This window comes from Oncorhynchus masou, chromosome 16, assembly GCF_036934945.1.
Source record: "Oncorhynchus masou masou isolate Uvic2021 chromosome 16, UVic_Omas_1.1, whole genome shotgun sequence".
NCBI lineage: Eukaryota > Metazoa > Chordata > Actinopteri > Salmoniformes > Salmonidae > Oncorhynchus > Oncorhynchus masou.
The window spans coordinates 18,689,981-18,702,004 of NC_088227.1; the positions used below are offsets into that span (position 1 = coordinate 18,689,981).

General features: G+C 40.7%; 2 protein-coding genes across 2 annotated transcripts; both read left to right on the forward strand.

Moving 5' to 3' along the window:
* Positions 1–582: 582 nt before the first annotated feature.
* Positions 583–6,424, forward strand: LOC135557600 (costars family protein ABRACL). The gene is made up of 3 exons (XM_064991020.1): positions 583–692; positions 1,701–1,766; positions 5,079–6,424. The coding sequence occupies exons 2-3, from the start codon at positions 1,706–1,708 to the stop codon at positions 5,261–5,263; spliced, it is 246 nt and encodes an 81-aa protein (XP_064847092.1). The 5' UTR covers positions 583–692; positions 1,701–1,705; the 3' UTR covers positions 5,264–6,424.
* A 317-nt stretch (positions 6,425–6,741) lies between these two features.
* LOC135557599 (headcase protein homolog) lies at positions 6,742–11,724 on the forward strand. Its single transcript, XM_064991019.1, has 4 exons — positions 6,742–7,266; positions 8,636–9,724; positions 10,792–10,946; positions 11,226–11,724. Exons 1-4 carry the CDS (start codon positions 7,104–7,106, stop codon positions 11,388–11,390), a joined length of 1,572 nt encoding a protein of 523 aa, XP_064847091.1. The 5' UTR covers positions 6,742–7,103; the 3' UTR covers positions 11,391–11,724.
* Positions 11,725–12,024: the final 300 nt, after the last annotated feature.

Genomic DNA, 12,024 nt, shown 5'->3' on the forward strand with positions numbered 1-12,024 from the left:
CTTGTTTAAAGCAACAAGAATAAAAAAATAAATCACAATCATTTAGAGGGTCTTGTTATCATTGCAATAGTAACATATATAATTTCTCAACAACATGGGTGGTGTTCAAAAAGGTAAACAATTATATGCAAGGTCAGTATTCTTTTCCCAAAAATCTATCATAGATATATGTTACTATTGCATTGATAACAAGACCATTCATAGAACAAGTGAGTCAAACGTTCACTTTTCGCAGATGTCATCATTAGCCACAAATTTGGACAACACAGAATGTACATAAAATATATCCATGTAAATCATAAAGAGCACTTCCTTAAGTTTGTTTGCTATACAATATTTTGTAATGCATCAACCAAGCTTTTTTTCCAGACACTGTCAGGAGTAAGCATGTTCCAGATTTTTTTTTTCCTCTAGGCGTAAATTGGTTCCGGAACATTTGCCTTATGTACGTATTAAAACAAGATTTTTCACGTAAACCTATGCCTTCCAAACTGAGCTCTGTATAAACTCGTTGATCATCACCAAAGCGAAAAGGAGTTTAAGCTCCCCCTCCCTGTAGCCAAAGAAGGAGTGGTCATGACGTCGGCAATAATGCCTTTTATGGTACAGTTTTAATTTGCTTCGTCCCTCTTTCTCTTCCTGTTGAATTCTACTCAGGCATCGTGTTATATCGGGATATCGCTCTTACTCAGGTAAATACCGCAACATAATAACAATTCAATGTGAAATAGAACATGCGCATAGTCTGTTGGGTTATTTCTCTACATTTAAACTCTATCATCACTTTAGCCGGCAGCCTCTCGATTTTCCTTCCATTGTCTGCCATAGCCGTGTTTATGTAGTCTATAATCAATTGATTTTATTTTTTAAATGATCGAAATAGTCAAGCAGGACAGGGGTCAAGTAATGGGTCTCGAAACGGTTTCACCGTCTATTTCAACGTAATTGATTCTAAATTCCCTTTGGTAGTGATCGGTCGTCACTAGTTATCACAGCAACAAAGTCATATCTCGCCTGTTTCTACCATTTCTCTCCTTAAAATGTGACTTTAACCCAAACCACACTGCAAATGTTTGCTTGAACTTATATTTAGACAAAGGGTGTTTTTTTGTTGTTGTCTTGAATTGTTACGATACAGCCCATTTTGACTTTGCGGCTGTGGTAAATAGGTTAAACCCTACTGAGCCCAGCTAGCCTACTTCCGCATTGATAGTCTTATTATTTATTTCATTTTTTTACCTTTTATTTAACTAGGCAAGTCAGTTAAGAACAAATTCTTATTTACAATGACTGCCTAGGAACAGTGGGTTAACTGCCTTGTTCAGGGGCAGAACGAAAGATTTGTACCTTTTCAGCTTGGGGATTAGATCTAGCAACCTTTCATTTACTTGGCCCAATGCTCTAACCACTAGGCTGCCTGCCGCCCCACTTTTCATATGGAAGGCAATTTTGTTGCAGCTTGTTACAATGTGAAACTGACTTGTTTCTGCTGCTGCGTAGGCTACATTTTTGCGAAACGGACCATCTTTATAATACTGTGATGGTGTATCCTGTCTTAATCAGGAGCCCATTTTTATCCTATAATACATTACAAGGGATGTTATGACACATGTCTACATTGACAACCCCTCTCCCTTGCTGCTTTTGGGAATGCCCATATAATATTGGCATGTGACACTTACATTTTGTTACACTTCTAGCGGCAATGAACGTCCAACATGAAGTATCTCTGCTTGTTGGAGAGATCCAACGGCTTGGCAGTAAAAGTAAGTATAGTCTTATATTACAGTGCACTTTGCTTATAACAAATAACCAATGCAATGGGGGTTGCCCTATTGACCGGGTCTAGTGACCCAAGTTGTCACAAGTTGAGCCTGCTCTGAGGTTGCTCCATTAGGCAGGTGACTAATTAAAATATATAATTCCAGTAGTCTGGTCCTTCTAGTTCCGTATGTGAAGATGAAAATAGATACTTAATTCAGGCAAGTGATCATAATCTTCAGGCGCCCTTTCAGACCTCAATGTCAATCCCAAGGATGAAACCAACCGGATGAAGTGCTTAATCAATGTACTTTGCAAGACCATCTGTTTATAATAATCAAATCAGCAGGGATAGGTGGCGTGATTCCTGTAATAGAGGTTGTGCTGTAATCTGAAACTGCTACAATTCTCTCCAAATAGGGTGTGTAGAATTTTTTTTTTTTTTTTTAATTTGATTTTTTCCTCCCAGCTAAATTCTAACTAGTGCTGAGCCATTAACCATATTTTCAGGGGTTTTTCGGTTATTAAACAACACATTTCCAACTTCGGTTCAATTACTTGAATTCCATTTAGTTTCTCTAGAGAAAATTTCTCATGATTTGATTTAAGTCAAGAACAGTATATGGGATGCTGGTCCAAAGGGAGTCGTAGTTTTCATTAAGCAACATTTCAACCTATATTGAACAAAAATATAAATGCAACGATTTAAAAGATTTTACTGAGTTATATACATATATGGAAATCAGTCAATGGAAATAAATTCATTAGGCCCTAATCTATGGATTTCAGATGTCTGGGCATGGGGTGGAGCCTGGGTTGGCTCTGGGAACCGATAGGTCCAGCCACTGGGGAGCCAGGCCCAGCCAATCCGAATTTGTTTTTGTCAAAATGTATCTAGTACTTTTGGGTGTCAGGAGTAAAAAGTATATTATTTTCTTTAGGAACGTGGTAAAGTAAAAGTTGTCAAATATAAATCGTAAAGTATAGATACCCCAAAAAATGACTTGAGTAGTATTTTTACTTAAGTGCTTTACACCACTAATTTTATGCCTGTTTGTTTAGATGCACCACAGACCCCATATGCCACCGTATGAGAGAGAGAGAGACAACATAAAGAATGATAGGGATAGAGTTCTTGAAAGTATGCCTGATCTACTTTGAAGAACTAGTCAAATGATATCTTCAGAGAGCAGCATACTTAGGCAGGCTTGCCTAGCTTAATGGGGTGACTAAAGACGGTAGCCTACAGTATGGGAAGAACAGAAATGTCTGGCTGCCTGAGATGAGATGACGACTTTAAGTAAAATTACAAAGCCATCAAGTAAAACTAAGTAACATAAATATCTTAAAATAGTTAATTACTATGTGGACCTGACTGAGTCGATGGAATATTTTCAATGGATCTCATTGAACCCTAATTGCATATTTTTAGCTTTGGCATTTCCATGAAAAAGCTCTACTAATTTTAATGTCAGTATTTCATAATGCAGTTGTTTAATAAAATATATCAAATCGAAATCCATGATTTTGTATTCAAATAAGCATAACTGAACCGACCTCAGCATTAATTGCTTAGCACTAGTTCCAACAAACAAACGTTGCGTAGAGGCATGTTTGTTTTATATAACATTTCTATCCAAAATGTTGTCCTGCTGAATGCTCCCCTGGTTCAAGGGCTTGGTGGATAGTTGAGTTCATTAGCATGGGGTGGAACCAAAGTCTGCATACCATGTGGATCCCCAACACCATCATGCAATTAATGTGATCCATAATTAATTGGTGCACTGAAAGTAAGCCTGTTTTGTCTTCATTTGGACACCAACTTTATCCTCCGGCAGTGGGGCATCCAGTTTGAACTCATCTCAGACTTTTCAAAATAACCACCCCATATTAGCTCCACTACCTCCATGCTCTCTCCTGCTGTTAAAAATCCCATGGCTTTAATTCCTTGTTTACACAGCCATGCATCCACCTTATTTGCTCCTCAGCTGCCGCAGCCTATTTGGGAACGGCTAGTTTCAGTGTCATCCCCTGTCAATACTGTGCAGTGCTAGAGGAAACACTAAACGTGGTACCAGTCAAAAGTTTGGACACACCTACTCATTCAAGGGTTTTTCTTTATTTTGACTTATCTACATTGTAGAATAATTGTGATGACATCAAAACTATGAAATAACATGGAATCATGTACTAACCAAAAAAGTGTTAAATCAAAATATATTTTAGATTATTCAAAGTAGCCACCCTCTGCCTTGACAGCTCTGCACACTTGGCATTGCTGAGTGTGCTGAGCACTTGTTGGCTGCTTTTCTTTCTCGCTGCGGTCCAACTCATCACAACGAATCTCAATTGGTGAGATTCATTTGAAATAAATCAGACAAGTGTCACCAGCAAAGCGCCCCCACACTATCACACTTCCTCCATGTTTCACGGTGGGAACCACACATGCGGAGGGCATCCGATCACCTACTATGCGTCTCACAAAGACACCAAAAATCTCTGATTTGGACTCATCAGACTAAAAGACAGATTTCCACCGGTCAAATGTCCATTGCTCGTGTTTCTTGGCCCAAGCAAGTTTCTTCTTATTGGTGTCATTTTGTGGTTTCTTTGCAGCAATTTGACCATGAAGGCCTGATTCACGCAGTCTCCTCTGAACAGTTGGTGTTGATGTCTGTTACTTGAACGCTGAAGCGTTTATTTGGGCTGCAATTTCTGAGGTGCAGTTCATTCTAATTAACTCATCCTCTGCAGCAGAGGTAACGCTTTCCAGATTGAATGACCTTCATGTCTTCGAATAATGATGGACTGTTGTTTCTCTTTGCTTATTTGAGCTGCTCTTGCCATAATATGGACTTGGGATTTAACCAAATAGGGCTATCTTCTGTATACCAACCCTACCTTATCACAGCACGACTGATTGGCTGAAACACATTAAATGAACTTTTAAAAAGGCACGCCTGTTACTTGAAATGTAATCCAGGTGACTACCTCATGAACCTGGTTGAGAGTGTGCCAAGGGTGGCAACTTTGAAGAATCTCAAATATAAAATATTTAGATTTTAACACTTTTTTTGGAGGGGGGTTACTACATGATCCCATATGTTATTTCATAGTTTTGATGTTTTCGTCAATATTATTCTACATTGTAGAATATGAAGAAACCCTTGAATGAGTAGGTGTGTCCAAACATTTGACGAGTATTGTTTGTGATAGACATTCACAGGTGTTTCAGGAACGTTTTCGTTTTATTTTTCATATTTATTGAAGGAATACAGGATTCTCTTTTTTTAATACTCCCTTGCCTTGTTTTACAGATGCAGATGGACAAACTTGTGTAAAATTTGGTGTCCTGTTCAATGACGATAGGTGCGCAAATATCTTTGAGGCTTTGGTTGGGACTCTGAGGGCTGCCAAGAGGAAGAAGATCATCGCATTTGAAGGGGAGCTGCTCCTGCAAGGTGTCCATGACAATGTTGACATCACACTCCTACAAGAATGAAACTGATGGCTATCATTATTCAGATGCAAAGTCAAGTTTCTTTGAGGCGTTACTATTACATCTACCAACCAGGGATCACAAATCAACATTTTGATACATTTTTAGGACTACAAATGTACAGGCTGAGAATGTAACACTTTGTATACCACATTTAGGAGAATATTGTTCATAACGAGTATATTCTAGGGGACGAAATACACCTAGATGTTTTAGGAAACAAATGACCTTACAGGAATCACCAAATGGCAACTTCATTTATTGTTTACATGGTCATTTTGGTACCTCTTGTGGACTTCCTTAGAAAAACTAAGATGGCAGTGTTTCAAGAGAGGCTTTTGCACATATTGATTTTTATTTTATTCATGCTAATGTTAAGCATTTGAGTATGTATTATTCAAGCTTTTATATGTTCGCATGACTGTCTTTTCTCTATCGACCACTCACAAACCTTTGCCTTCGCTATAACCAAGGGGGATTAAGCCAATGGATTTCCTGTGTGATTCTTAGTAGTATTTAATGACAGGGTGATTTGTGCCAAATAAAAACTAGGTTTTGTAATGTTCCTCAGGACCAAATGTTAAACTGACCTTTGAAATTAGACTCGTTTATTTAGAATACAAGTTTGCCTCATTCCAGATACAGTGTTGTATATTATGCAAGCATAGCATAGTCTTAATAAGAGAAATATTGATAAAGTACTCATGTTGTAGATGGATAGAAATTATGTATAAGATATTCTCTATTTTACAGGCTAGGGAGTTGTTGATCACATTTCTATACCTGCAACATGTATTTTGTGGCTTACTTAATGTGCCCCATATCACGAATAAGACTCTGTCATCAAATTGTGTGGGTTACCATGAACTGTGAATATAGGCTTATCATGCATGGTGTTAATGTTCAAAGAATATACACAATGCTTAGTATTGTGTCCTGGTCGGAAATACATTTGAAACTTGACATGGGAAGCAATAGTAACTCTTCAAAAAAAAGAAGGTTTAACAAGAAAAAATAAACAAATGACAAATTGAGCACAATACATGTATGATCATCAAAGTGCAGTTCCTTTCCAAAGTCCAATAATTTCCAAATTATTGACAATAATGTATTCCAAAGAAAGTGTTCTGATGAAATACTCAGTTAATAAAGAACAAACCTTCACTTTGCAGCCTGATATAAATAAAAAAACCTATAGGCTCCATACTACAGATGTATTGCATACAGAATGGTCATGTGTGTGTATATATATTTTTGTAACCTTATGCTGTGCTATATAACATCGCGTTCTTGAAGAAAATGTGAATATATATATTGTGAAAAGGACAGTAGGCTATACTACCACCAGTCTATTAAGTTTGCACTGATGTCTGCACTTTTAGAAGTAATCATTAGATAGCTGACAATGCAATAGAGTATGACTTCAATTGTTGCCACAGATAACCCAAAGAAAGCATTGCCTTGAACCTGAGGAATTACTTGAGTTTTCTTTTCCTACCAGGACCCTTTACGTGGGACTCCCTTGTTAATTCGAATAATAATTTACAGCAAGGTTCGGGGGGCGGAGCCGTGTTTCGTCATGGCGGCAGGAGGAAAACAGAACAGCGCCTGACGGATCTACATTCAGAGCAGGAATCAAAACAAGAAACGGACACGCCTTCTTCGTAGGTTACCTTTGCTGTCACAACTGCATAAACCTGGATGGAGATAATATAGCTGTAAACAGTACCACCTGCAATCAAGAAGAGAATCATTGCCTCTCTCAAGTAGGATTCAAATGGAATCCGCAGAAATGTCAGCCAGCCGTTGATGGGTTGAAAGTATTCATATCTGGATCAGTAAAATGCCCAACCAGAAAAGCAACAAGGGGAAGAGAAATAAAAGGACTAATAGTAGTGGAGATGAACAAGAAAATGGAGCCAGTGCTGCCGCAACAGGAGGAGCACCAGGGGTAACAGCAACATTATTAGGGGCTACAGCTGCACCGTTCAACGAGCATAGAAGTGGTAAGAGTGAAATTGTGTCAAAACATGCGTGACCGAAGTTATTGCAATGGATTTTATTTTATTATTGCCTATGAGCCAACGTACGCTTTACGGTGCTTCACATTTTTGTTGTTATCGACTGTAGGCTTCATAACTCACGCGTTATAGTGTAATTTCCACCCAGCATTATGCATTGATCATTTAATGATGCGTCGACATGGAGCTCTATGCACTGTCATATCACGACGCACACATGTACAGTGTCAGTTGTGGCCTTGTTCATGGGTAGTGCTGGCACCTCGCCGCTTGCCTGCTCAAGTTCAACTTAATTTGATACATTGTCGGTATTGCAACGTCTGTGTCCTGAGTCAGATAAAGTAACACAGAAACGATATAAGTAGGCTGTGCATATACATTTACATTTAAGTCATTTAGCAGACGCTCTTATCCAGAGCGACTTACAAATTGGTGAATTCACCTTCTGACATCAGTGGAATATATATAGGCTGCATATACATTATAGTTGGCATCAAAGTTATACCAGGCCTAACTTACTATCTGAATGAAACATGTTTTGTCATGTAAAACATATTCCGGTCGGCTCTTTATAAACAAAATAGTACCAATTAATAAAATGTGCTGGGGTAGGCAAATAGCTGAACAATGATGGAATTCATTGTACAGAGCCTCAGGTTTATGTTTGAATCACCCTGGCAGCCTGAAGTTGGTGACTCATAATCATGTTGCAGAGGCATAGACTAGTCCTGTTCTTCTTATTTAATTTGATTTTTAACTGAACTGAGTTTTGATGCAAGTATAGTTAGGCATATTACAGTGCATGCATGGGATTGTTTCTGATACACTGTCTAGAAACTATGAGGGCTGAGAGATGACAATGAAGTACAGGAAATGAAAGGAGGAAATTGATCTACCATACAGACACAGACAGAAAGACAGACAGACAGACAGACACTGAGGGTTTCCCTGTCTGACGGGTATTCAGGCACCACTTCTCAGTGATCCATACTCAATGATGGCTCTTATGTTGCAAGATAACACAGATCCCATTAGCCTTCTTCTTATTATTGAATGTTCACACAGTCCATTACCGTTTTAAAGTTAAATTCCAGACAGGCTGTGCATTGATGTTTGAGTCCTGAATCGTTCAGTAACAGCATAGAATTTTGTCAACATTGCAGTCCAAGGAGCTAGTCCTGATAGCATGAACACAAATCTATTCTGTTTAATATTGTTTTGTTACTCTGTAATATGTCCAAAGTGAATGTTGAGCCTCAAAGCATGTTTGTTTTTTATTTTCAAGTCATATTTCGTATGGAGATGTTATAATATGTTTATGAGTGATATAGTAACTTTGTTTTGTGTGCTGCAGAGGCCCCCTGTGCTACCCCTCTTGTGTGCAGTCTGGCCAGAGACATTGACCTTGACAAGGATGACTATCAACGTGTGGTGTGTAACAGTGATAGCTGCCCTTATGGCAACTGGATGCACTTGCAGTGCTTCTACGAGTGGGAGAGCAGCATCCTGGTCCAGTTCAACTGCATTGGAAGGGCCCGCAGCTGGAACGAGAAGCAGTGCCGGCAGAACATGTGGACTAAGAAGGGATACGACCTGGCCTTCCGCTTCTGCTCCTGCCGCTGTGGCCAGGGCCACCTTAAGAAAGACACGGACTGGTACCAGGTGAAGCGCATGACAGAGGTAAAGAAGAAGGTGCCTCTGGAGAAGAGTCTAGGGAAGTTGAGCAGCTCAGCTGGAGGGGGTGCATGTGGAGGTGGGCTGGATCCCCCTGATGATCCTAAAAGGGGCAAGCTGCCTGGGGGCAGTAAGCTGGCTCACAGAGCATCCAGTCAGGAGCTGCCTCGCCGACAGTCAGTGGATCGGCAGAACTCTCAGGAGAGGGGTCACGGAGGCCTATTCTGCGGAAGCAGCCTGGGGCCCCGCTCACCCTGTGACTCCCCAGGTCAGTCCCCTCCGTCAGGCTTCTCCTTCTTCTCCCCGCCTGCATTCACAGGGCCCCGCAGCTCCAGGCACCTGGGGGAGTTCTTGAAGAATGCGGTGCACATGGAGAGTCACCGGAAGCACATGCTGGCAAGCGGCATGTTGGGTCGCGGAGGCCACCTCGATCACACCATCCTGCCCCTGCCCAGACTCACCCCAGGGGACAACCCAGTGCAGTTCTTGCGGAGGCTGGACCTCACAGAGCTGCTGACCCACATACCCAGACACAAGCTGAACACCTACCATGTCCGTATGGAAGATGATGCCCAGGCGGGCCAGGGAGAGGACCTGAGGAGGTACATCCTGTCGGCTCTGAGCGCCAGCCACAGGAACATGGTCAACTGTGCCCTGTGCCACCGCACCCTGCCTGTCTTTGAGCAGTTCCCCCTGGTGGACGGAACCCTGTTCCTGAGTCCCTCCAGACACGATGAGATTGAGTACGATGTGCCGTGCCATCTGCAAGGTAGGTCTTTGGGACAATGTCCATCTCTGAGAAACAGAATTTGAAACACTTAGGCTATCAAAACCAGCAGACTGCCTCAACCACTGCGCATGCATGCATGTATGTATGTTGTGATTGGGTACAAACTGGAAATTACATCATTATTTTTTAAATATTCTATGGACATATTTTCCCACAAACAATCTGATGACCTGTAATTAAAAATGTGAAAATGATTGTCTTGAACCCGAGTTCAAGATCACTTTATTGGTGAATTGCACACGTTCCATCTGACGTTTGACTTTGAACCCAACCCTGCAGAAAAACACACATGCATACAGATTTTGTAGAGGTGCTGCCACACTGGACCCCCAAGAGCTGTTGTTGTTGGGGGGTTAAGTGCCTTGCTCAAGGGCACAACGGCAGGTAATGTCATCTAGGATTTGGTACCGACAGCAACCCTCTGGTTGCCAGCTCACTTCCCAACAGATTGTTCCTCGTCGAACCTGGGTCGGACATGCTAGCTCGCCTCTTTAACCTCTAGGCTACCAGACACCGATATGCTGGTTCCTGTTGTGGTAGAAGAAATGTGGACAGTGAAATGTTCAGGCTTACTGTTGATAGCTGATCAGGCCCCAGGAGTTACAGTATGTTGCTGCAAGTAAATGATTTGGACCACATCTGTTTCCAGATATGCATGTTTTAGTGTATTTCAGAATAACTCGTTTGGTTGTGAATTTTCATAATTTTTATTTTGGTCAGCAAAGGTGTTATCCCTTGCATATATTTGAGATAAGAACACACCATAATCAACCTGGCACAATATAATTCATTACTTTCATTGAGAACTAAACAAAATTATTATGGCACATGAATGTGATCAAGCATGACATGCATATCAATCAAGTCAATCTATACTGTTTTCCACAAACAGGTTCTTAGTAGCTATTCACCACATGGATAAGAATTAAATCCGTGGCTGAATGCTGTTGCTTTGATCTTCAGGCTTTGTAATGCATGATTATTTTTCACGCTTTAGGGATTATTTGTGGAATCTATTAAACAACCCTATTGTCTCTCTTGTAAAGGGAGGCTGATGCATCTGTATGCAATATGTGTCGACTGTCTGGAGGGAGTGCACAAAATTGTCTGTATCAAGTGCAAGTCCAGGTGGGATGGGAGCTGGCACCAGTTGGGGACGATGTACACCTACGATATACTGGCCGCCACACCATGTTGTCAGGTGAGTAGGCTATTAGTATTTATCAATGTATCTTTTTTTTTCTCCTCACGATGAGTTTGAAAGTCATATTTGAGTTAGCATCCAGATGGTTCAGGGGTGTCATTTAAATATGGCAGGCTGCCTGCCATAAGGTAGCTTCATGGGCCAAAGTCAGGTAAAAAAAAAATCTGGTTTTGTGATGGGGCTAGATCTCTTCCTATCAAATCGTCTCATTGACATTATGCATGGCAAAGTCAACTGCTGCGGATCCTTAGCCATTTCCTCCATTTGTACCCTTAGGCCCGTCTGAACTGCAAGCACTGTGGCAAGCCAGTCATAGATGTCAGGGTGGGGATGCAGTACTTCTCAGAGTACAGCAACGTGCAGCAGTGCCCCCACTGTGGGAACCTCGACTACCACTTTGTCAAGCCATTCTCCTCCTTCAAAGTCTTGGAAGCTTATTGACAAATGTGCATGCATGCTAGTGCTGTTTCTCTTGTTTCTGTTTTTTATCTAGGCAACTTTATTTTTGTCCCTTAAATACTTTTTTTCTGGGCTTTAGTTATTGTTTTATTTTGTATGTATAGAAAGAATATGACTCGACTAAAAATGTCCAAGACAGCATCAATATGATTTCAGAAAAAGTTATATTCATAAAGACCTACAACGGTCGGAACTGTCTGGCACTTAAAAAGATGAAACACATATACTGTGACAACAAGTGAATGTATCTGTATGCCAAATTTGCTTTTTTACAAAAGGATGACAAATATATAATAAAGGAGAGAAAGAAATGTTGCATGCTCTTGTTATAATTGCCAAACAGCAAAGATTAGGCAGAAATTAGTAAATATAAATGACACTATGAATCTTTTCACCAGTTAAGTTGACTGAGAACACATTCTCATTTACAGCAACAACCTGGGGAATAGTTACAGGAGAGAGGAAGGGGGATGAATAAGCCAACTGTAAGCTGGGGATGATCAGGTGGCCATGATGGTATGAAGGCCAGATTGGGTATTTAGCCAGGACACCAGGGTTAACACCCCTGCTCTTACGATAAGTGCCATGGGATCTTTAGTGACCACAGAGAGTCAGG

Coding starts and splice junctions, on each gene's coding strand:
- LOC135557600 (XM_064991020.1), top strand. CDS start 1,706: ATGAACGTCCAACATGAAGTATCTCTGCTTGTTGGAGAGATCCAACGG. Junction 1,767..5,078: donor CCAACGGCTTGGCAGTAAAA/GTAAGTATAGTC, acceptor CTTGTTTTACAG/ATGCAGATGGACAAACTTGT.
- LOC135557599 (XM_064991019.1), top strand. CDS start 7,104: ATGCCCAACCAGAAAAGCAACAAGGGGAAGAGAAATAAAAGGACTAAT. Junction 7,267..8,635: donor GTTCAACGAGCATAGAAGTG/GTAAGAGTGAAA, acceptor TGTGTGCTGCAG/AGGCCCCCTGTGCTACCCCT. Junction 9,725..10,791: donor TGTGCCGTGCCATCTGCAAG/GTAGGTCTTTGG, acceptor TCTCTTGTAAAG/GGAGGCTGATGCATCTGTAT.